Below are 24,268 nucleotides of genomic sequence, written 5' to 3' on the forward strand. Positions count from 1 at the left end.
CCTTTTTGTTTACGAGAATATCCCAAAAAAACACATTTGATAGACCGAGGTGACAACTTATCGACCGAAGTTCCAAGCATATGAACAAAACAGGTACATCCAAAAATACGAGGAACCACACCAAACAATTTACAATTGGGTTTTAAAACCTGAAGTGGAACTTGACCACTCAAAACAGTTGAGGGCATACGATTAACCAAGTAGCAAGAAGTTAAAACTGCATCTCCCCAAAAAGATTTAGGAACATTCATATGCAATAATAGTGTCCTTGTAACCTCAAGGAGATGTCTATTTTTACATTCAGCTACCCCATTTTGTTGTGGTGTATAAGGGCAAGATGTTTGATGGGTAATCCCATGAGACTCACAAAATACTGAAAATTTATGGTTAAGATATTCCAAACCATTGTTAGTACGAAGTACATGAACACATGCACCAAATTGATTTTTTATTTAATTGAAAAAATTGAGGAATACATCAAATACTTCGGACTTCTCCCGTAGGAGATACACCCAAGTGACTCTACTAAAATCATCAATAAACGACACAAAATACTTAAAATCAAATGGGCTAGGAACCCGACATGGACCCCATACATCAGAGTGGACTAATTCAAACAACTTGGTGCTTTGACTAGAACTAACTGGGAAACTGGACCGACGATGCTTTCCCAGCTGACAGGATTTACAATCAAACGAAATATTGGCCAGCAGAGAAGGAAAAGACTGACGCAACTTAGCTAGTGAGGGATGTCCCAAGCGCAGATGCCACAAGTAAGAAGAATCTGTAGTAGTGAGAGCTATAGCTCGAGAAATGGATACATCATCCAGTATGTAGAGCCCTCCCTTCTCATGTCCTGAACCAATCGTCCTCTTCGTTTGCAAGTCTTGGAAAACACAAGAAGTAGGATAAAAGGTTACTGAGCAGTTTAAGGATTTAGTTATATGACTCACAGACAAGAGATTAATTGGAAACTTTGGTACTAATAAAACAGAATCTAAGGATATTTGTGGAGTAGTGCGAACTATACCCTCCCTCTGAATGGGAGAGGTGGACCCATCAACTAAAGTAACTCGACGATATGAATGAGATGGACTAATGGACTGAAATAGAGAGGGCATACCCGACATGTGTGTAGAGGCTCCTGAATCAATGATCCAAGAGGGAGAATGAGACACATTTAGTGCATTCATACCTGTACTAGCCATCGTGGCACTCGTTGAGGAAGAAGGAGGAGTCTCGGTAGTCTGAGAAGTAGTAGATGAAGCAGTCAGTTGACCCAGTCGCTGTAATAACAGCTGAATTTCCTCGTACGATCCAGTGTATGAAGAGGTGTCCTTATCTGTCACTATAGAATTGGCCTAGGTAGGTTTACCAAATTTGTCCCAGCATTTCTCAGAAATATGATTAGTCCTATCACAATAAACACATTTTCGATCCCCCTGACCATTTCGGCCACGACCATGGGTTGTGTAAGAGCGACCTCTACCTCTATTATTACCACCATGAAACTGATTGTCGGGCTTACTAGTAGAAGATCGAAGGTTAAGAGCAGCTACTTCTGAGAGCGCTCCACCTGACTCATTCTTATTTTCAACTGCACTTTCAGCTCGAAGAACTCTGTTAAAAGCTTGCTCAAGAGTGGTCACATCCTCATTAACCAACAATTGGGCTCTAATAGCATCATACTCTTGCCCCAAACCATCCAAAAACCAGGCTACTTGAATCTGATTTTCTTTCTTACGGATGTCTTCAACATTCGTAGTAAAAGGATGAAATGTACTAATCTCCTGTAGTACTCCCCTCATCTCAGTGAAATAATCTGTCACTAATCTACCTCCACGCTTCATATTAAAGAACTTCACATATAACTCATAGATCCTTGACAAATTACTTTCTTGAGGTAAAATGGAAGCCAATGTAGTCCACATTGCCTTAGCAGTATTGCAACCCAAAATTTGATTATTAAATCTGTATTCCATACTATTTACCAACCAGGTCATTACTAAATTATCTTCTGCCACCCAATCTTCAGTAATAGGTACTAGGGGATCATCATTTATATATTTTGTCATTCTTCTGGCCCTCAAATACGTCAAAACTGATCTAGACCAGTTTACAATTCGATCCATTCAACTGGATCGTAGTTATCTGAATAGATTGAGAGAATTTCACATATGAGTTCTCAGCAGTCCTTTGGACAGCAACCTGTGTGCTGGGATCAACCATTAAATATCACCAAACACCACACTTCAGTACACTAGAGCATCAATTAACCAAAAGAAAACACTTTCCCCAAATTTTAATATTTGCGTAGTCAAGTGGGCCCCACACTGAATTCAATTAGGGCAATATAACACCCAATTCATTCAATTTAGAACCAATAGTGATCAATTCCAGCAATTGAGACCATACATCAATGAAAGAATGACCTAATTGCAAGAAATCAAGATGGTGTAGGCTATATGGATGGTGATGCAAGCATTAGGTTGACGACGCAGGCAGATTTGAGAAGTTTCCTCAAATCGGGATCATTAAACACTTCTAAATCCCAACATTCAGTCAAATAGAAGCAGTAATCATTAGCCAATAGGCTAAGATAGGCACAAAAAGGAAAAAAACGAAAACTTTACCCCACCAGTCCAGAAATGTTGGAAAAACCTTCAAGGATATTGTTAAAAATGGAGAGAAGATCCACAAAATCCAAAGAAACTTGCCCAAGAAGTGCGTTATTGCTTTGATACCAATGTTAAATTGGGTCCAAGGCCCTATCCCAAAATGACTAGTCACCTTAGGAAGCCTCTTTCCCAAATAATAAACTCAATATCTTTGTACTCACTAATCCATGTGGGACTAATTCTTAATACTCCCCCTCACGTGTAGACCCTCTTTTTTGTGGCTCTACAAGTGGATAATTTAGGAGTAGGCAGTTTAGGTGTAGGCCCTCTTTTGTGGCTCTACAAGTGGATAGTTTTAGGTGTAGGCCTCTTTTGTGGCTCTACAAGTAGATAGTTTAGGTGCAGGCCCACATATGAGAACCTGGCTATGATACCATGTTAAATTGGGTCCAAGGCCCTATCCCAAAATGACTAGTCACCTTAGGAAGCCTCTTTCCCAATTAATAAACTCAAGATCTTTGTACTCACTAATCCATGTGGGACTATTCCTTAACAGAGGCTACACAACCTCTGATCGTACTTGTCCCCTTTGTGGTGTGTGCGACGAAACAGTCCAACATGTTCTCTTACATTGTGATTTTTCTTGGCATGTCTGGATGAAGATATTTCAGAAGATTGGACTCCATATGGGGCTACATCAAGACCTTTTTGGCACCTATGAGATGGTTATGGGGATTCGCCTTCCTAGGTTGGGCAAGATAATTCTCTTGGCATGCCTTGCGCATGTCCCATGGTGCCTATGGCTCGAGCGAAATAACTAGAGATTCAACTCCAAGGCTAGCACCTCGGATAATACAACTTCTCAGGCAGTGGGCCTTATCTCGAGTTGGTTACATACTAGGAAGGAGTTTGCCTCTCTATCGGGTGTTTTCCTTCAGGAAAATTGGTGTTTGATCGCGCATATGGCGGGCCCCTGCAGGAATCCACTTGCGAAAACTCAATTTTGATGGCAGTGCTTTAGGTTGTCCTAGGCCGGTTGGAGTTGGTGGTGTTTTCAGAGACAACAGTGGAGACCCTATTCTATCCTATGCTAGGCCGGTGGGTATTGCTGATTCAAATACGGTTGAAGTGAGTGCTCTTCTATTTGGTCTCCAAATCTTCAAATAGCGTCTCCATGGCAAGCTGCTTATCGAAGGAGACTCAAAGACTGTCATCAGCTGGTGTTCAAAAGATAGCTCCCCCCTTGGCGCCACTGGCCAATCACTGATTGTATTGCTGACATTGTGTCATCCATTCATTGTAATTGGAACCTCGTTCCTAGATCAGCTAATTCTTTGGTTGATAACTTGGCAAAATTCGGAACCTCCCAGCAATCTCTTATTATTTGGGAAGGCTTCTCCCCTTGTAATTTGCTTGTTTGAGATCTCTCTTAATAAAATTCAGCATCATTTAAAAAAAAAAAAAACTAAACACATAGAGAAGAAGAAGAACATCTCCAACTCCTTCCCTTTTAATCAGGAGCAATGCTAACAAGTCCTGCAAATGCTTAATAATAGCAAGTCCTCTATGGCATAGTAATAATGGCTCTGGATTTAATCTTGCGACCTATTACTTGTCCACCAAACAAGTTGTGTTCACACCCTGCAACAAAATGGGTTGGCAGAACGTAAACATCGACGCCATGTTTAGGGGTAGCAGAACGTAAAGATCGATGCCTGCTAAACATGGCTCGAGCCTTGCTTTTTCTAGTCCATCTTCCTAAAATATTTTGGGGGCATGCCATTTTAACTTTTGCTTATTTCATAAATCGGACACTTACCCCAGTTTTGCAAGGTCAAACACCTTATGAACAATTATTTAATACTGTACCCACTTACTCCCGTTTACGAGTATTTGGATGTTACATTTTTCTTGGGTACCCTTATGGACAAAAAGGATATAGAGTATATGATCTTGAACTACATAGAGTGTTTGTCTACTGAGATGTTACTTTCTTTGAACAAAAATTCTCTCTTGAACACATTTCCGTTGCAAATAAGAGTCCCATGATTCCTCCTCCCATAACATTTGCTTATGATGACCCTATACCAGACACACCTACTCAATTAGAAAGTCATGAAATTGCAAATGTTGATAATGCTTCTTCCCCCCACATGCCTTCTCCCGCTCCCATGCCACTCCCTGTTCGTCGCTTCTCTACCAGACCAATTAAGCGACCCAACTTCCTTCAAAATTTTCATGTGGAAGCGATCTTACCGTCACGACCTGAACAATCATCTGCCTCCAGAGTGGTCACCACATCAGGTCCAGCTTATGAACTCCCTTAAGTTCTTTCTTATGCCCATTTATCCATATCTCATAAACTTTTTGCTAATTCATTAACCATTACCAAAAAACCAACTAGTTTCTTACAAGCCATGAGGGATCCTAAATGGCGTCAAGCCATGCATGATGAAATTCTAGCACTATAAGCTAACCACACATGGACCTTTATCTCTCTTCCACTTGGTAAGAAACCCATTGGATGTAAATGGGTATACAAAGTAAAGCTCAAATTTGATGGCATCATCGAGCGTTACAAAGCTTGCTTAGTCGCTAAAGGATAAAACAAGGTTGAAGGACTCGATTATTAAGAGACGTTCGCCTCAGTTGCTAAGTTTGTTACTGTACGTGTTCTATTGAGTTTTTTTGCTATTCAAAGATGGCATCTTTACCAACTCAATGTCAACAATGTGTTCTTACGTGGTGATCTTGATGAAGACATATACATGTTCCTACCTCCAGGTTTTGGACAAAAGGGGGAGACTTGAGTGTGCAAACTCAACAACTCATTATACGGCTTGAAACAAGCTTCTAGACAGTGGTTTTTGCAGTTATCCACAACCCTAAAGACTGTTGGGTTTCATCAGTCAAAGGCAGATTATTCTTTATTCGTCCAATCCCACAAGGGAAGTTTTACGACAATATTTGTGTATGTTGATGACGTGGTTTTGGTAGGTAACAATCTGCAACAAATTAAAGATGTGAAATAATTATTATCCAATCAGTTCAGACTTAAGGATCTTGGTCATCTCAAATACTTCTTGGGCATAGAAGTAGCAAGGTCTTCAAAGGGGATTTCCCTCTCCCAAAGGAAATATGCCTTGGAGATATTAGAAGATGCTGGATTTCTTAAAGCGAAACCTTCAAGGTTCCCAATGGAGCAAAATTTGGCTCTTACACAAACTAATGGAGAACTCCTAAATGATCCTTCATCATACAGGCGTCTTGTGGGAAGATTGATCTACTTGACCATTACTAGACCAGATCTGGTCTACACCGTCCATGTTCTAAGCCAATTTATGGAAAAATCACGTACACCACACTTTGAGACCACACATAAATCCTTAGATACTTGAAACAAACTCCAGGACATATCCTCTACATGTACACTCCAATTAAATGCATTTTGTGATGCAGATTGGGCTCGATGTAGGGACACAATAAGGTCAGTAACATGACATTGTATATTTCTTGGACAATCACCAAGTTCTTGGAAAACAAAGAAGCAAACAACGGTGGCTTGATCAACGGCCAAGGCAGAGTATCGTTCTATGGCTACTATATGTTGCGAAATTACCTGGTTGAAGAATGTTTTGAAGGACTTGGAAATCATACATACTCAGCCAGTCATGTTGTATTGTGACAACCAAGGTGATCTACACATAGCCTCAAATCCAGTCTTTCATGAGCGAACCAAGCACATCGAAATTGATTGTCAATTAGTTCGTGAAAAAATTCAAGCAGACATGATCAAGACAACGCACATATGAACCAACAACCAAACTTCAGACTTCTTCACTAGAGCGCTGAGTTTGTCCCAATTTGAGGCATTACTCGACAAGTTGGGTATCATTAACATACATTCTAACTTGAGGGAGAGTGTTGAAGATTTGAGATTTGAAGATAAGATTAAATCTTGTAGATAAAGCAGATTGATAATTTGAATTTATACGGGATACATTCCCTTATATACATGTAATCTGATAATGTATCTATCAATCGGAAAATAAAAATTTATTATGGCATCATTCCTTCGAAGACTCCAAGGAATGAAGGCAGCACATGCAAAAAGATTCAACTTCCCCAACCTTGGAAGAGCAGAACTAGGAAGCATCCTACTGGTAGGAATCAGATCCGCAAGTAGACAAACTTGTAAACCGATCTTGCAAAGAATGGAGGTCCACACAAGCCACAAGAAGGGGCACAACAAGAGGAGATGGCTGATTGATTCCTCCATTGAGTTGCAAAGCGGGCAAAGGAGATCAATAGAGGGGTGACTTTGACACAATCGTTTGCATCTATTGATCTCCATCAAATCAATATAGTAATGAATGTGACCTGACTTGATTCAGCTTGTAGAATCCTTCATGGTAGATTTTTGTCACCTACCCCAGCCTTCATCTGTCTCTTTCTATTCTCCCCCTCATGTTGCGAGGTAATGGCAATGATATCAGTTTGAAAAAAACAGTTGTAGTAATTATCGGACAAATACTCAAAGTGTCCCAAGGATAAATACTCAATCAGACATAGATTCTCAAAAATTAAAAAACTTGGGTGATAAAGCAGAGTCAAAACCAACATCAAAGGATTTCGAACAAAATAGTGATAATAATCATTAAACAGGGTAATGCCTATTACTCAAAGGATAGCGATAAAAACCCAAAGGGTACCAATAAAAAAGTCTCAATGGACTTAAACACACTCATATATAAAAAAAAGGACCAACCAAAGCAATGGACCAAGGCCTAAGAGGGTAAACGAGAGTAAAAAAGGATGGTAGGAGAAAGGTCACCGAGTAAAGGGTAATAGGGGATTAAAGAAAGAAAAATAATCAACACCGTAATAAGAAGACTGTAACGGTAGAACTGAAATAATTGAACAAATTTGACCAAGTATGACCCAAGAGGGGAGATAAAAAATAATTCCTCTAAGAACATGATGATTGAGAAAATTTTAAAAAATCTCCAATAAAAAAGTTTTGAGATGGAACATAATAATGGAAACTTTCTAAACATAGACTTTCTAATGACGCCATGGGGGGAAAGATGAGGTGGAGCACCATCCAATGACAATCTTGGAGTCTCCCTCCACTATAAGGGGACTATTGAAGCGGTTATGAAAAATTAGCAAGCAGTGATTGAGTCAGCAATTTCGAGAGGGCCATAGTAAGAGAGGATGGCAGTGCCCCCTGGATAAAAACTCACCCCACCAAACCCATCCAAACTCGGGTTCCCAATGGAGCTACCATGAAAGTTTAGTTTATAATATCCGGAGGGAGCGCAATTTGGCAGGGGGTAGTGGGGACAAACATTTGAGCGATAATCTTACAATTGGTGCAGATCGGGGCACAAGAGAGGCAGACAAACTCTTTCCAGGTGCGGATCCAGGTAGATATGAGCCTAGTGGCAGTGAAGGAAACCTCAGTAGCAGAGCGGAAAGTGCAGTCAAATCGTCTGGAGTTCCTTTCCTTCCAGAGGCACCGAGGAATGAAAGCGATGCAGGTAGCCAACAAAAGCTTGCCCAGGCTGGGTAGGTGGCTTCCAGAAAAGAAACGATACATGGTGCTTAGGTGAAGCAGGATGCAGAAGCTGAGTCCCATGCTGTCGATCATGTAGGTCCAGACCTTCCAGGCGAAGTCACTGTGGAGGAGGAAGTGAGTCATAGTTTCAGCCATCGTCCCGTAGAAGGGGCAAAGAGGATCGGGAGTGGTGTTGCCATGTTTGATAAGGTTGTCTGCAGTAAGGATCTTGTTGTGACAGGCACTCCAAAGGAAAAACTTCACCTTGGACGGGGCCGAGAGGCGCTAGGCAAGAGCAGCCGGATGTGGGGTGGGAGGTTGTGTCCATCCCATAAGATGACGGTAGTCCGAGGAGATTGAGAATCGCCTGCTGTCATCAGGGAGCCAAATCATCCGGTCAGCCGTCTGAGGGTGAACCATAACACTACCGAGACTATCAATCAAGCCACAAACAGAAATGGCTTCCTCATCAGTAAGGCCATGTTTATGGTCGATGTGATATCCCATGATGGTTGACTTTCCCCAATTAACTTTCTGACCAAAAGTGATCTCAAAAAGGCCGAGGAGGGCCTTAATGTTGCCGACCTGGTCAAGTGTGCCGACGCCGAAGCAAATGGTGTCATCCGCAAATTGGAGCAGGGGGATGTAAAAGCAACTCTGTTCGGAGACGGCCTCTAACCAACCAATGCTGCGGTCAGAGTAGAACAAAGGATAAGTACTCAGCAATGCTGTTGAAGAGGACTGGGGAGAGGGGATCTCCCCGATGGATGCCTCGAGTGCCCTGGAAGAAGCCACAAACCGTGCCATTGAGGAGCAAAGAGTAAGAGGCTGAAGAGATACAACTGCAGATCCAAAATCTCCATTTGTCTCCGAAGCCCAAACACTGCATAATGTCGTCTAGGAGAGACCAACCAACTCGATCGAAAGCCTTCTCGAGGTCCAACTTAAGGACAAATTGTGGCCGGCCCATCTTGGCAAAATGATCCACAATTTCATGTGTGGCCATAGCCGAGTCAAGTATATCACGGCCTTTGATAAAGCACTTTGGCCCTGGTGGATGATGGTAGGTAGAACAACCTTGAGACGATGAGCCAGGATGCGGGCGATGATCATGTAGGGACTTGAAACAAGATTGATTGGCTGATAATCCTGAGGGTGCTCCACACTAGTTCTTGGGGACTAGAGCAATAAGAGAAGCACCCACACTCTTAAAGGTGATTCCACGAACATAGAAGCTTCAGACCATGGAAATGATGTCCGACCTCACAGCAGGCCAGTAAGCTTTGTAGAATTCCCCGTTGAATCCGTCAGGCCCCGGGACCTTATCCCGGGGAAGTCCTAGTACAACATCTGCCATCTCCAAGTCAGAAAAAGGAAGCTCAATGAAACTCGCCAGAATTGGGAAAATTGCGGAGAAGTGAAGGCTGGAGAGCCTGGGCCAGTGGTGGTGTTCCTCTCTGTAAAGATCTGCAAAGAAACTAAGAAAATCATTAGTAATGGAGGTCCTATCCAAGGTAACCTCGTTGTCAGTAGACAAGGAGGTGATCCAGTTAGTCCTCTTGTGGGCCGAGGCGATGGCATGGAAGAACTTTGTGTTAGCATCACCCTCGGTCAACCACTTGAAGCGGGCTTTTTGCTTCCATTGAACCCTTTCAGAGTGCAGAATAGATTGAAACTTGCATTGAAGAGAGATGTGGTTAGAAAACTTAGCACGAGTAAGACATCTTTGTTCCTCAACCATATCAAGAGCAGCAATTTGAGACTAGAGAGGATTTCTGAGAGGAGGCAGATTTGAGCTTTACTTTGAGACACTTCAACTTGAGGGGGAGAGACCAGTCATCATAGTTAGGGTCCCCAAAGCTTTCCCACCATGAGGCGACATTGCCAGCGAAGTGCATATCCAACAACCAATAATTATCAAACCTGAAAGGTGCAGGCCCCCATTTATCAAGTTTGGTACAAATCTGAATAGGCCAGTGGTCGAAGCCAGAACGACTCAAAACCGACCCACAGGTGTTGTTGTAAAGTCTGAGCCAGTCACCAGTGGCAAGGAACCGATCAAGCTTGGAAAGGATTGGAGGCCTCTGACAATTGGACCAAGTAAACGTCTTGCCAGAGAGGTTGATTTCTTCCAACTCAAAACTGTTGATAAAGTCAGCAAATTACCTCATGGTTGAGGTAGTTCGGGAGGTAGGGGGAGACTTCTCATTACAAAAACAGGGCGGCATTGAAATCCCCGGCAAGGAGTCATGGAATGGGCCAATGAGGCAGAAGGCCATAAATCTCATCCCAAAAAGAGTGACGATCTCGGTATTTGGTAGGGCCATAAATGCCGGCAAGCCCCCAAGTGAAACTAGTGCATCTGTCACACAATTTAACTCCAATAGAGAAAAGCTAGTCACATGATCTAAGACTTAAACTACAGAGGAGTTCCAGAGGAGAAAGAGGCCACCAGAAAACCCAGTAGCATTGATGGCAAGCCATTCCAAATTATTACAACCCTAGAGTCATGCATAATGGAATTGGAAGGGTTTAGATTCTTGGAGGATTACAATAGATAGGTTACTTTTGGAAAGAAGATTCTGAACAGTAGCACACATTCTAGAGGATCCAATCCCACAAATATTCCTAGAAAGAATAATCATTTTTTGACTTCTCTGCAAACTCCTGATGTGGTCTTGTCACCCGAAATGTTATCACTGTAAACCACTCCCATTCTTCGAGCCAACTCAGAGATACGACCCCAAGTTTCATCATCAAAACTGGTAGCGCTCATTCTGCGAGCTTGTGGTTTCTATCATCTGGAGAGGGAAAGGAAGGTCTCCATGAATCATTTCCCTTGACTTGCGAGGAGGGCCACTGGGCTCCCCGGGAGGAGGGGGGGACTTGGCCAGAAGTGCGGCGACGACGCTGGTAGGTCACCAGATGAGAAGGTGATCTAGTAACAGGTCGCTTGGGCTGGCTGGTCCCAGAGGAGGAAGATGAGGACTCACTGCCGAAAAGGAAGGGGGAGGTGGGTCTGGGAGGGGCTTGGCTCATAGGTAAGAGGTCCATCTGGAGGGGGAAAGGAAAGGTCTCCATGAATCATTTCCCTTGACTTGCGGGGAGGGCCACTGGGCTCCCCAGGGGGGGGAGCGCTTGGCCAGAAGTGCGGCGATGACGCTGGTAGGTCACCAGATGAGAAGGTGGGGGTTGCTGGTGCTGGTGCCAGGGAGATAAACTATCTCCCACGAGTCCTCCAAATGTGATACCAAGCCAGAGGTGGGATTGATCAGCATCAAGATGCAGGAAAGTCATCCCAGAGTGAACGTGACTGGGGTTGATGAAGAGCCTGGCTCGGTCAAGTCGTTGGCGTTCAGCCATGCTATTGTCCAGTCTAATCAAAGTACCAAAGTGATTGGCATGAGACTGAATACACCGCTCTCCTAGAGTTCAGGCGGAAGGCCCATAATCTGAATCCACTGACCAAGGCCACACTGATGCAAGGAGGGGTTCCAGTCACGGACTGAAGCAATGGGAGTAGAGATTGCAAGCCGAGTTGCCATCCAGCGGGGGGGGGGGGGGGGGAATCGGGTTGGTATAGGTGTGTGAGATCCTGGCAGCCGCCTCAAGTGGGGGCGCCACAGGGCGGGAAAAGAGATGGCCAAGTGTCAGAGGGAGGGAGGGGGGGGGGGGGGGGGGGGGGGTCCTGGTATCGATGTGATGCCAGGTGTCAGTGTGGTCTCTGTGGGGGGTCAGGTGCTGATTTGAAATGTGGGGTAGATAGTCTGAGACATAGCGGCAGAATGCTGTTCGGGAGCACGATGGTGGCAGGGGGTGGGGGTGCCTAATGACCAGGTACATGGTTGCTGGTGCTGGTGCCAGTGAGATAAACTATCTCCCACAAGTCCTCCAAATGTGATACCAAGCCAGAGGTGGGACTGATCAGCATCAAGATGCAGGAAAGTCATCCCAGAGTGAACGCGACTGGGGTTGATGAAGAGCCTGGCTCGGTCAAGTCGTTGGCGTTCAGCCATGCTATTGTCCAGTCTGATCAAAGTACCAAAGCGATTGGCAATGAGATTGAATACACCGCTCTCCCAGAGTTCAAGCGGAAGGCCCATAATCTGAATCCACTGACCAAGGCCACACTGATGCAAGTAAGGGCTCCAGTCACGGACTGAAGCAATGGGAGTAGAGATTGCAAGCCGAGTTGCCATCCGGCGGTCATCAATTGAGCGGAAGGTGACTATCCACTCGTCCGGGCAGTTGATATGATGCCAGGGGGTTGTAGTTCAGGCACATGTGGCATTGGAACCAGTCTAATATGAGCTGGCCCACAGCCGGTGGCGTGCTAGAGGAGACCAAGGCAGCACAGAGGAGGCGGTCAAAACCCTGGCGAATCAGGTTTGGAGGGATTGAAATGGTGTCATGGTTTTGTTCCAGGGGAGGAAGTGTTTGATCTTTGTGGAGTTGGGGATGAAAGGAGGGGATTAGGAATCAGAACTGATTTCTGGGCGAGGGGGTCTGCCGGGTCAGGAGTGGGGCAAGTGGGAGCAGTTTTCTGGATTGTCGGTGTTAATTGGGTCCAACGCCTATCCGAAAATGACTAGCCAACTTAGGAAACCTCTTTACCATCTAATAAACTCAAGATCTTTGTACTCACTGATCTATGTGGGACTATTCCTTAACACTCCCCCTCACGTGTAGACCTTCTTTTGTGGCTCTACAAGTGGATAATTTAGGAGTAGGCAGTTTAGGTGTAGCCCCTCTTTTGTCTACAAGTAGGTAGTTTTAGGTGTAGGCCCTCAAATACATCAAAACTGATCTAGATCAGTTTACATAACTCGATCCATTCAACCGGATCATAGTTATATGAATAGATTGAGAGAACTTCACATCTGAGCTCTCAGCAGTCCTTTGTACAGCAACCCGTGTGCTGGAATCAGCCATTAAATATCACCAAATACCACAATTCCACAATTCAGTACATTGGAGCGTCAATTAACCAAAGGGAAACACTTTCCCCAAGTTTCAGTATTTGCATAGTTGGGCCCCAAAGCTGCCTCTCTTTCAGAAATCTGTTTTCTCTCCAAATCACCTATTTTTCAGTCGGGTTTGGGAGCAAAGGGGGCAAAGGGGGGTAGTCTGGTCGGGGAAGGTCGGTGCTGGACGGTGATGGGCGTGGAAGAAAGTGGGAGATGGCGCGGACTAGCTGACTCCAACTGAAGCTGAAGTTGGTTGTTTCTGGGATAGTGACACGGGCCATGGTTGTGGTGCCTTGCTGTGCGAAATTTTGCATTCAACACGGTCCCACAGCAGATCGTACGAAAATAATATCGTCAAGATCCGGACCAGAGCTCTCTGGTTCTGGGCGATGTCATCATATCTTCAACAGTTGCTGCCGAGAAGGCAGTGAGGAAAGAAGCGCCGACCGACAGAGGAACAGTGATGAAAGCACGATGTTCCCCTGTTTTTACTGTAATATGGACATTTTCGGCATTCCGGAGGGTCACGTGAGTGATTGTGACTACTGTAAGACCAAAAGCGAGGTGGAAAGGTGGTTCTCGGGGTCGTCTTCTCTGGCTTCGGTGGTCCAGATGGTGGCGCTGCCGTCGTCACTGGTTGCACGACCACTATTCAAGCTCTCCTCATTGTTGTTGCTCTCGGAATCACCAGAGAAGTGATATTGAGAGTGTCGAACAACATTCTTCGTTGCCGTAAAGGGGGGGGGGGGGGGGGGGGAGTTTTGCTCCCCTTGGATCGCCGTAGGAGGTGGGGGTCCCAATCGAGAACGACGACTATCTTTCAGCTTGTCTCCCAAAAAATCACGACCAGATCTGGTTCTACGAGCAGCTGGACTGCTCGTCGATTTGTCGTGAGGACTCGTCGGCATGTCGGGCTGCTAGTCCTCGAGCCCTGTCATCTTCTTGTCGAATCTCCCTCCGATCTGGTCTCTCCCTTCTCTCTCGCTTCTCGCTTCTCTCTCGTCACAACATTCTTAGGCGCACGTTAGTGCCTTCGAGCGCTCGGCGCACAATACGATACGACTAGTATTACTAAAAAAGTTAAACCATGCATTTACAAAAAACAAATATTAGACTTTGTCAAAAAGGAAACTAAACTCATATAGAGAAAGGCTTCTCTTAAGGAAGCTAGTGTGATGTGAGATTAAAGAAATAAAACTTTTAATGAAGGAAAAATACTCAAGTTGGTAAAATCTTGATTAGAGTTTTTTTAAAAAAAAAGGAAACTTAACCAACATTAGCAACTCAAAAAGTGAAGCAAAACAATTTGGCTTAAATTTGGATTTTGAATGCAACAAGCTACCAGTATGACATTTGATTCTTCTAATGTGGATATCTCTCTCTAGAAAGATCAAATTGAGAAATGGTTTATTGGACAGAAAGTAGACTCATATAGCTTTCCTTTGAGATATAATTCTCAATATAAAATTCTAATGTGGATACCGTTCAAAAAGTTGAGGCTTTCTGTTGCTACTCGAAACTATTTTGCTGCTTGACCTTTGCTGCTTCAAATGTTGATTTCTCTTTCTAGAAAAATCTGATTTCAACGGTTCTTCTTGAGTTGGAAACTAAACTCAAAGATCTTTCCAACGGTATAAAATTTGTTGTATGAAAAGATACTGGTAAGAGAATAAAATTCAATGAAAAACAGAAATTGGGAAGAATACTAAAGAGAAAAAGGAGAAACTCTTCTTTTTTCTTTTTCTCTTTCTTCTTCTTATCTCTTCCTCCCTTTCTTCTCCATCTTCTTCTCGTTTTTCATAGCAGATCTTTGCCTGCTCTAATACTATGTTGATTTCCAGGGCCAATAAATAAACTCAAGAGATCTCAAGTATAGGTGAGAAGAGAGGAACTCTAGCTCTAGGGAGAGAGGAAAGAAGAAACCAAGGGAAAGAAAGAAGAGGAAAGGAGAGAGAGGTATAAGGATGAATTTGAGCTAAAAGGAAGAGGCTTGGATGTTCTATCCCATGTGTTGAGGCTGTATTTTAAGTTGTGGGAAGGTGTTTACAATGATTACAATGCCCTTAGGGCTACATGCTTCAAAAGGAAAAAGACATAAGAAGACATACATCAGCTTGTATACTTACAATTTTATGCCATCTCTACGGAAGTTCTCCTTATTTACTATTCATGCCACCCTTACACATGTGAGTGTCTTTTAACAGATAGATCTACATTAGACCCTTAAATGGGTTATTCTAACATGCTTATCCATGCAATTAGCTTTGAGTACATTTTATGATTCTTTGCTCCATATGTTATGTCTGGATCGGAAATTGTGTTTCAGTATAATTCATAGTGTAATTGTTACTGTCGTTATTATTCTTATTATTATTTCTTCTGTTATTTTTGTTGGTATTTCCTCTACTACTACCACTTAACTATCTAATCTAGAGATGAAATAATATGACTAAAATGCAGTCCCATGGGGAAGTTCCAGTGGAAGTGCTAATCAGATGTGATCTATAGATAAAGTCGTATGTACATGAGGAGGTTCATCCTGTGGTAATAGCTGCAGACATTGATTCTGAATTTCTGCAGGCATTACCTCTAAAGAGGAACTTTTGTTTTAGCTGCAAAAGCATTATGTGTGGGTGATTGTTACTTTCGCACTTGCTTAAAATTCAATGGGATAAGTTACTGCATAACTTTAAGAGGCACTGAATGATATTCCTGTGTCTTAGTGTAATACTATGTGCATTTTTTGCTCAGGTGGTCCGCAGAATTTGGTGCTCCTCAGACTGGATCTCCTGAGCTACATGATATGTTAGCTGAATATATCTATTCTGAATCGCCAGAGATGGTATGCTTCAAGAAGCTCATTTTCTTGTCTTTCAAATAATTAGTTAAAAAAGATAAAAGTGGATTAGACATTTGCCTCAATGGCCACATGTGGGAGTTTCTAGTGTGAGGTCTTGGATTAAAGCCTCATTGGGTGTATTGGGTATTAAAAAAAGTTTCAATTGCGATATCACTGATATCTGGTATTGTTTTTTGGAATTCATCCTTCATTTCATGTTGAGGCTTTACTTGTTTATTGGTGGTTTATTCAACTGGAAAAATCTATGTATCTATTCTTGCAGGATATGGCAAAGGTTTCACTTCATTTCGTTAGAGGGAACCATCCAGAAAAGTTCGCTTCTACATTAGTTAATTTTATGGGCAAGGTTAGCACCATGTCTGAAGTTCCTTCCCCCCTCTCCCCCCTTCTTCAAAAAAGAAAAAAGAAAAAAAAAGTAGTGGTCATGTTTCGACTACAAAAAAGTACATTTACATTTGGATCCAATTTCGTTCAGAAAACTTCACTTCAATATGTTAGTGGGCTTGGCTGATTGCAAGGGGCTGTAAATTTTGTACCGTTCACATGATAAATATAATTCCTAGGCAGCCAGTACATTTTAACATGCATTTTTTTGGTGCATGTCTTTATGTTTCATTTTCTGCTCCACGTTGACTCCTTGACGTTCTCATTATAGTTTACAGTTTTTTGTAAGAATATATATATCTTTCAGATTTGGTGCACCTCTAGTACATCTATGAGATAATATATCAAGCCTCAATAAAACAAAGTTAGTGAGCATTGGAGAAAGTATATGAGCAGAACAAGGAAACAAAGTTATGTGAGATTTCAGCTGCTAAAGAAGGATTGGTTAGAACTTGTAGAAGCTCTACATGTAACTGAATTTGTTTTGTTCTTTATTTTTTCTGAATTACATGAGCCTCATTGCACATCATACCTCTTGGTGGGACTTGAACTCAATAGCTCATACTAGAGGCCTTCCCATGTGACCATTGAGCTAAAGGCCTAGTCTACCACACGTAACTGATTTCACAAATAATGAGATTTGGTTGTTTTTTATTTGTCTATGACCTTTATTTTTCACCTAAATTTTTTTCTTGAGCTATATATTTAAAGTTTTTAAAAAATTTCCTGGGATAAAAAACATACGTTGTACTTTCGTGAAGAATATTTTTTATTTTTCAATTTCAGATTTGTATTTCTTTTTTTCCCAAATCACTGTATATAGGTTTATGGGTATGGTTGGAGTCATGATATACAATGTAATATTTGCTTATATATTACTTATTCTCAGATTGTTATTTTGCAAACCTTTCACATTACAATTCATGGGTCCACGGCTTGGGCATACAAATGACCCGTCTCTGTCTCTGTCTCTCTATATATATACACACACACACACATCTGTGTTAGTGTATGTGTATATACACATGCATCCATTCTTTCTCCCGTTTGGTCTTTTTGTTATTTGTTAGTCCCTCAATAGGTGACTTCTTTCATATCTTTTTGCTATTCCTTAGTGTCTATAGTATGTACATTTCTAATGTTTTCTTTCCTGGTTTTTGCCACATCTACATTAGATATTCTCATCATCAGAACCTTTCTTTTTCTATTAATTTACTTTACTATTGTCCAGCATTCTAATAAAGCATGTTTGGTCTAATAACTGTGCTGGAGGTTTCCCTTCTCTTTTCAGAATGCTAAATGCCATTTTCTACATAAACAATCCCATTTTATGACAAAGACGGTGACAAAGAGGCACATATCACACACAGAATACAGGCATATACTCCTAGATTATGTATCTGTCATCTCTAAGGCTAATCTCTCTCTTCTCTCACTCTCTCTCTCTCTCTCTCTTTCGGGCAACACACACACACTTTTGGTTGCTGGCTATGTAATGATTGTGATGATTGCAATGCTTTACCATTAATTTATCAAATTTCTACATTATTTTATGAAAAATTCCTGCATCCACATAAACTTAACCTCTCAAAGTTATGACTCATTTTCAACCAAAAAAAGAAAAAGAAAAAAACCAGGTTAAAGCTTATATGTTTGGGTTTTCTTACTTTTTTCACCCTAAAGTAATTTTTGTGATTTTATAATTGACCGAATTTAATCTTCCAGTGCTATCCAGGAGAAGATGATCTGGCCATAGCACGGGCTGTCCTTATGTAAGTTAATTCTACTGGTTTGTTAACCATTGGTCTATTTTTATTTTTAGGGGTAAAAATTCTTCCTTGTTGTTCTCTATTTCTTTTTTGTAAGATGGTCTTTTTTTTCCTATAAGATTTCTTATTTTGCTTGACTCTAACAGCGGATTGGCCATTTGGTTCAATGGCCACATGGGGGTTTGTAATGTGAGTTCTGGAGTTCAAGTTTCACTGGGGTGTGGGGTGTATTGTCCTTGTGTAATCAACATGTGAAGGTATAAAATTTGGATCTAACAAAATATTGGTGTGGGATAACAAATATTAGTCATTTCATAAACTGAGTCAAAGCACTTTTACCTTCAAGTTAAGTTCTGTGTATTTTCGCACATATATAACTGAAGAAAGTTGAAGTATGCATTATATGTGGTCTTTATGTAAATGTCATGAATCCACCATTTGAACAGTCTGGATGCCATTATTATTCAGAATTCTTTCCGTGAGGTGGCATATGTTTTACAGAAAAGTGCAATTTTTTCCCCAGTAATGTTAAGTTTTTAGAGACATGAGTTCACTCCAATTTTTCTTTTTTTGCTTCTTAATATTTTCTTAAATTAAAAAAGAAACAAAGTTCATTTACAATTGGTTGTCTATCATTGAAATAGGTTTGGGAAATTGGTTACTCATAGAAGGTCCATTCTAGGGTTGCTTCTGTATAAACCCACTTGCAATTGTTCCTTCCTATGGCTGATAGTGTACCCGCACTGGCTGTTTTCAACTGTATGAACGCACACTTCACAGATCTAATATCATGGAGTTGCTAATTCTTTTTGTTTTTTGTGTATTTCTGCTGGTAGGTATTTGTCCTTGGGGAATATGAGAGATGCTAATTATATCCTGGATGAGCTAAGGAAACAATTGAAATTAAAAGACCTTGAGTTCCCTCGTTCAGATCTCATCAAGTTCATTCTCTATCTGTTGCAGACGTAAGTTACCTCAGTCTTTGTCTATCATTGTGTCATGTAAGCTTCCGGAAGTGTCTCTACTTATTTATTTACTTCGAGTGTTGAATCCTAATACCCTAGTGGAAGTTGAACTCAATACTCTAGTGAGACTCGAACCCTGTACTTGAGTGGACTTGAGCCCAATACCTCACACTAGAACCCCCTTGTGGCCCTTGAGCCACCTAATCCACATGGGGCTATATTTACTCATAATTAGAAATCAGTGGAAAAATTATGCTAGTTTGCTGTGAATCTTTGGTTGGTTCATGGATTGGATTGGGTTGCCATGATTAAATTAGTACTTCAGATCTAATAAGGATTTTGGACCCATTTAAAAGCAAAGGTATCTTGTCTCAGAAATGATTCTTAAAGTTTTATGGTTTCTACTGAAAAAAATGAGCACACCAATGTCTAGAAAGGGGACATGGTACCTAAGAACTAACGAAACTCTAGTTCACTGTGTAGGTTCATGATAATTTCAAGGTGCATTGAGGTAATTACTAGATTAAAGTATTGATATAGGCAGCTCCTGGGAAATACTTATGAGGAGGTGGCATTAAGTATTCTGGTTGCAAAAATCCTTGGGAATCCATTGTGGACACTCCCTATTCATCATGAGTGTAACTTTTTTAGTTTTTTTTGTTCTTCTCTCAACTTCCTTTTCCTGGAGCCTCTCTCTTAAGCCCCCTCTCGGATATGTACACACTCACATGCATGCATATGGAGATGATCTGAAGCCTCTATGTCAACACTTTGTGATATGTTTTGGCATCCAAAGAATTTTCTACTCTTTTGTGTCTCGTGGTGACATAGTGGTGAGGATGGTTAGTGTGAAGTTGGGTCCAAGGCCCATTCCAACATGACTAGCAACTTAGGAAGCCTCTTTCCCAACTAATAAACTCAAGATCTTTGTACTCACTAATCCATGTGGGACTATTCCTTTTTTTTTTTTTTTGAAAAAGATGTGTATATATAAACAAGAAATTACAGAAATTACAAAGAGGAGAGCATCTCCCTGACAACCAGGGATTGAAGGGTAGCTCCGTTTTTAGCAAGCGCATCGGCTGCCGAATTTGCGGATCTCGGAATGTGAGACCAAATACAAGCTAATAATGAGCAAATTTCAATAATCTCCCAAAAAATGTCCCAATGACTCCACGGGGGAGGGGATGCGCGCTCGCACCATCCAATGACCACCTTCGAGTCCCCTTCGATATGGAGGGGACCGGAGCACTTATCTCGGAAAACGCGGAGCCCATTGAGTAGACCGTGAAGCTCTGCCGACGTAGAGTCTGTGATTCCTAAAGGACTGACATATGAGTAAAGTTGTTTACCTAGGTGGTCCAAGATAACCCCGCCGAATCCTGAGAGCCTGGGGTTACCCAGAGAAGAACCAGCAAAGCTCAACTTAAAGTAACCAGGATCAGGAGGGGTCCATTTCTGCATAGTCCGGGCATTTGTCTTCAAGTGCAACATAGTCAAATTAAACCAGTTATCACGGATAGGAGTCCCCACAAATGAGGAGAAAAACTTCTTCGTCAGAGCCAAGAGGAAATATGCCCTACCACTCGGTTTGCCACCCGATCCGCAGATTCGATTTTACCTTCAAACCTTCTACGGTTGCGCTCATTCCATAAACCCCACGGTATAAAGCTAGCACAGGCCAAGAGCATCACCTTCCTGAGACTAGGAAGGGACATACCAAGAAGCGATTTACTGAATGAGATCAAATCGGCCGCCATACAGAATTGAATCCCCATCCTGCTGAGAATGGATGTCCACACCTTCCATGAGAAGATGCATTGAAGCAAAATGTGACTAGTGGACTCAGCTTCAATATTGCAGAGAGGACATAAGGGGTCTACTGAGGGATGACCTCTTCTTCTAAGCACGTCAGCCGAGAGAATCTTGCCGTGACAAGCACTCCACATAAAGAATTTAAACTTAGGAGGAGCACATAGACACCAAACAAAAAAGACCTCATGATTCTGATGAGAAGTATTCCAACCATTGTTGAAACTGAAAGCAGATGATACTGAGAAGATGCCTTTTTTCTCTGGCCACCAAACGATCTTATCTGCCACCAAAAGACGAATATTTACAGCAGTTACTGAATCCATCAATCGACTGGCCTCTAAAGCCTCGGAGTCCGAAAGTCCTCTTTTAGGATGAAGGTTCATACCACACCCCTCGAAAGCATCGGCAACTGATATATTCCTATGGGTGGATAGGAGAAACAAACTTCTGAAGGCAATCTGTAGAGGCTCCTGCCCCAACCATATATCATCCCAAAATTTAAGAGCTACCGTTTCCAACATAGAATCTGCAAGCAACTGAAAATTTTGGAACAAGTAGATATAGTGCTCTCCAAATTAGAGATAGACCTCTCTGATTTCCCCTTGACGTCCACCAATGAGACATACATCCAAGCTTGGCGATAACAATTTCCTTCCAGAGATTTGAGGATTTGGTTCATATCTTTGGTTTTCTGAATCCCCAGCCGCCCAAATTTTTTGGCAAACAGACTTCATCCCATTTGACCAAGTGATATTTAAAAGTATCACTCGATTCTCTCCATAAGAACCTTCTTTTGAGTTTATCCATTGTCTTATATATGGATGCAGGACAGGGCATAAAAGATAGAGAATAATTTGGAATACCTGCAATGCAAGATTTGACAAGGGTGAGCCTCCCTGCCTCACTAAGCAACCGCCCTTTCCAAGTTGTTTGCCTGGATTCAATCCTCTCAATCACTGGATTCCAAAGCCTTTTACAGATATGGCCGTTGAATAATGGCAGGCCAAGATATGTGGATGGTAAATTGCTTGTTGAACAACCGAATAAACTAGCAGTCTCTGCAAGAAGCGCAGGACTAACATTAAACCCCATAAGAGAGGTCTTCCCCAATTAACTTTTTGGCCTGATGCTACCTCAAAAAGACCCAAAATTGCTTTAATCTTCCTAGCTCCCTCAATGTTACCGATCCCAAATATGATAGTATTGTTTGCATATTGGAGGATAGGGACATTAAATGCTTCTTGAGGGCTGATCGGAGGAAGCCATCCAAGGCTAACTGTAGAATAATACATAGAAGAGAGGAATTCACCGATCATGTTGAAAAGGAGGGGGGAGAGCGGATCACCTTGTCTAATACCTCTAGACCTTTTGAAGAACCCACAGATTGTGCCATTTAAAAGGATAGAATATGAGGCCGATCCCACGCAACTCCTTATCTAAAATATCCATCTGTCTCCAAAACCCATCTGACCCATGATCTCATCAAGGAGAATCCAATTAACTCTATCAAATGCCTTCTCTAAATCAAGCTTCAGCACAATTCTAGGCTCCTCATTCCGCTGGAAATGGTCAATAAGCTCATGTGCAGCCATAGTGGAGTCTAAAATTGCTCTTCCTTAGCACCTTGCCCTCTATGTATGACGGCATGAAGAAAAGTTTTTAGGCGATGAGCCAGAATTCTAGCAATGATTTTGTAGGCACTTGAGACGAGACTGATAGGTTGAAAATCCTCTGGCCTCTCGACATTAGCCTTCTTCGGGACCAATGCAATAAATGACGCACCGATACTGCGGAAAGTGACCCCATTTCTGAAAAAACCATAAATCATTTATGAGATGTCCTCCTTGAGCCAGGGCCAAAATCTCTTAAGAAAATCACCATTGAAGCCCTCAGGGCCCGGCGCTCTATCACATTCCATGCCTAGGATAGAGCGCTCTATTTCCGCGGCCGAGAAAGGAAGCTCTAATAAAGAGGCAGCAACTAGAGATAACCGAGAGAATCTGATGTGCTGTAATTTTGGCCTATTGTAGGATTCTTCTGAGTATAGATCTGTAAAATACTTCAACATCACATTAGTGATATCGGTCCTACACGACGTTACCTCATTATTAATACATAATGAGGTAATTCGATAGGACCTACGTTTTGCCGAAGCCACAACATGAAAGAATTTAGTATTGGCATCTCCTTCCTTCAGCCATTAAAATCTAGCTCATTGTTTCCATCGGATTTTCTCTTGATGAAGGATAAAATTGAGTTTAGAGTTAAAAGAGACTCGGGAGGAATATTCCTCCAAAGTCAAGTACCTTTGTTCCTCAGCAAGGTCCAAATCCGCAATCTGAGCAAGAAGAGAACTTTTTAGCAGCCAATGCAGTACGGTGACAGGCGGCCCACTCCTTGATTTTACCTTTTAAGAAACGAAGCTTCAGAGGGAAGGACCCCATTTCTCAAAAGAAGTGGTTACCATGATTGGCCAGTGATCTGACCCCTCCTTGTTGAGAACGCGCCCCGAGACATTTCCAAAGAGCTGCAACCAGTTAGGACAAGCCAAGAAAGGATCCAACTTTAATAAAATCGGTTGCTATTGGCTATTCGATCATGTGTAATTTTTCCTGGATAATGAGATTTCATCCAAACCACAACTGCCAATGAAATCTGAAAAACCTCTCATAGAAGCAGAAATACGAGTGGCGGGGGGTTTCTTCTCATTGCAATACCTGATTGCATTGATGTCACCCGCAAAAATCCATGGGAGCCTCCAAGATTGATATAGCTCGCATAGTTCTTCCCAAAAGAGAGTGCTCTCACGATATCTGGTTGGGCCGTACACTCCCCTTATACACCATATCCTGCCGAAGGAGAGATCCCTGAATTGGATGCCTAGGGAGAAAAGACCTTCAAACACATGGAGGGAGTCCAAAAGAGAAGAGTCCCAGGCCACAAGGATACCCCCGAAATGGCCTAATGCGTTAACAACCGCCCATTTAATAGAAAGATTCGACCAGATCTCCTTAACGATAGTGTCAGACATCTCCTAACATTTTGTCTCTTGTAAAATAACCATAGAGGGTTTGAACTAGGAGAGAAAATTTGAAACCATTTCCTTCTTCCGAAAACCACCAATACCCTTACGTTCCAAGATAACACAATCATATGGAACTGAGAGTTTGTACTCCCGACGAGGTGTTGTCTCTAGGCAACTAGCCTCTGTACATTGCTCCAAAAATCCGCGCGAGACTCATCAGTTGTTGCCATGTCTCGTCGTCATATTTAGGTTGCTCGACCTGAAGTTCTTCCACCAGATGATCGGGTCTACCAGGTGAGGGAGTC

At 42.2% G+C, this 24,268-nt stretch overlaps 1 protein-coding gene across 4 annotated transcripts in view; it reads left to right on the forward strand.

Annotated features, from left to right (window-relative positions):
* The window catches only part of LOC137966158 (protein GET4-like), a 63,936-nt gene that overhangs the window by 32,076 nt on the left and 7,592 nt on the right, over nucleotides 1-24,268 (forward strand). For 3 of the 4 annotated variants that reach the window (XM_068812692.1, XM_068812693.1, XM_068812694.1), the window contains exons 6-9: nucleotides 15,897-15,987; nucleotides 16,268-16,351; nucleotides 18,115-18,161; nucleotides 18,995-19,123. In XM_068812692.1, coding sequence (XP_068668793.1) covers nucleotides 15,897-15,987; nucleotides 16,268-16,351; nucleotides 18,115-18,161; nucleotides 18,995-19,123 — 351 coding nt within the window. The remainder of the gene's footprint in view (nucleotides 1-15,896; nucleotides 15,988-16,267; nucleotides 16,352-18,114; nucleotides 18,162-18,994; nucleotides 19,124-24,268) is intronic. The other variant, XM_068812695.1, reaches the window with a different exon arrangement.

Source organism: Aristolochia californica, unplaced genomic scaffold (genome assembly GCF_029961685.1).
Source record: "Aristolochia californica isolate CCGP_79_NKW_82.1479 unplaced genomic scaffold, dmAriCali1.0.hap1 SCAF_5, whole genome shotgun sequence".
NCBI lineage: Eukaryota > Viridiplantae > Streptophyta > Magnoliopsida > Piperales > Aristolochiaceae > Aristolochia > Aristolochia californica.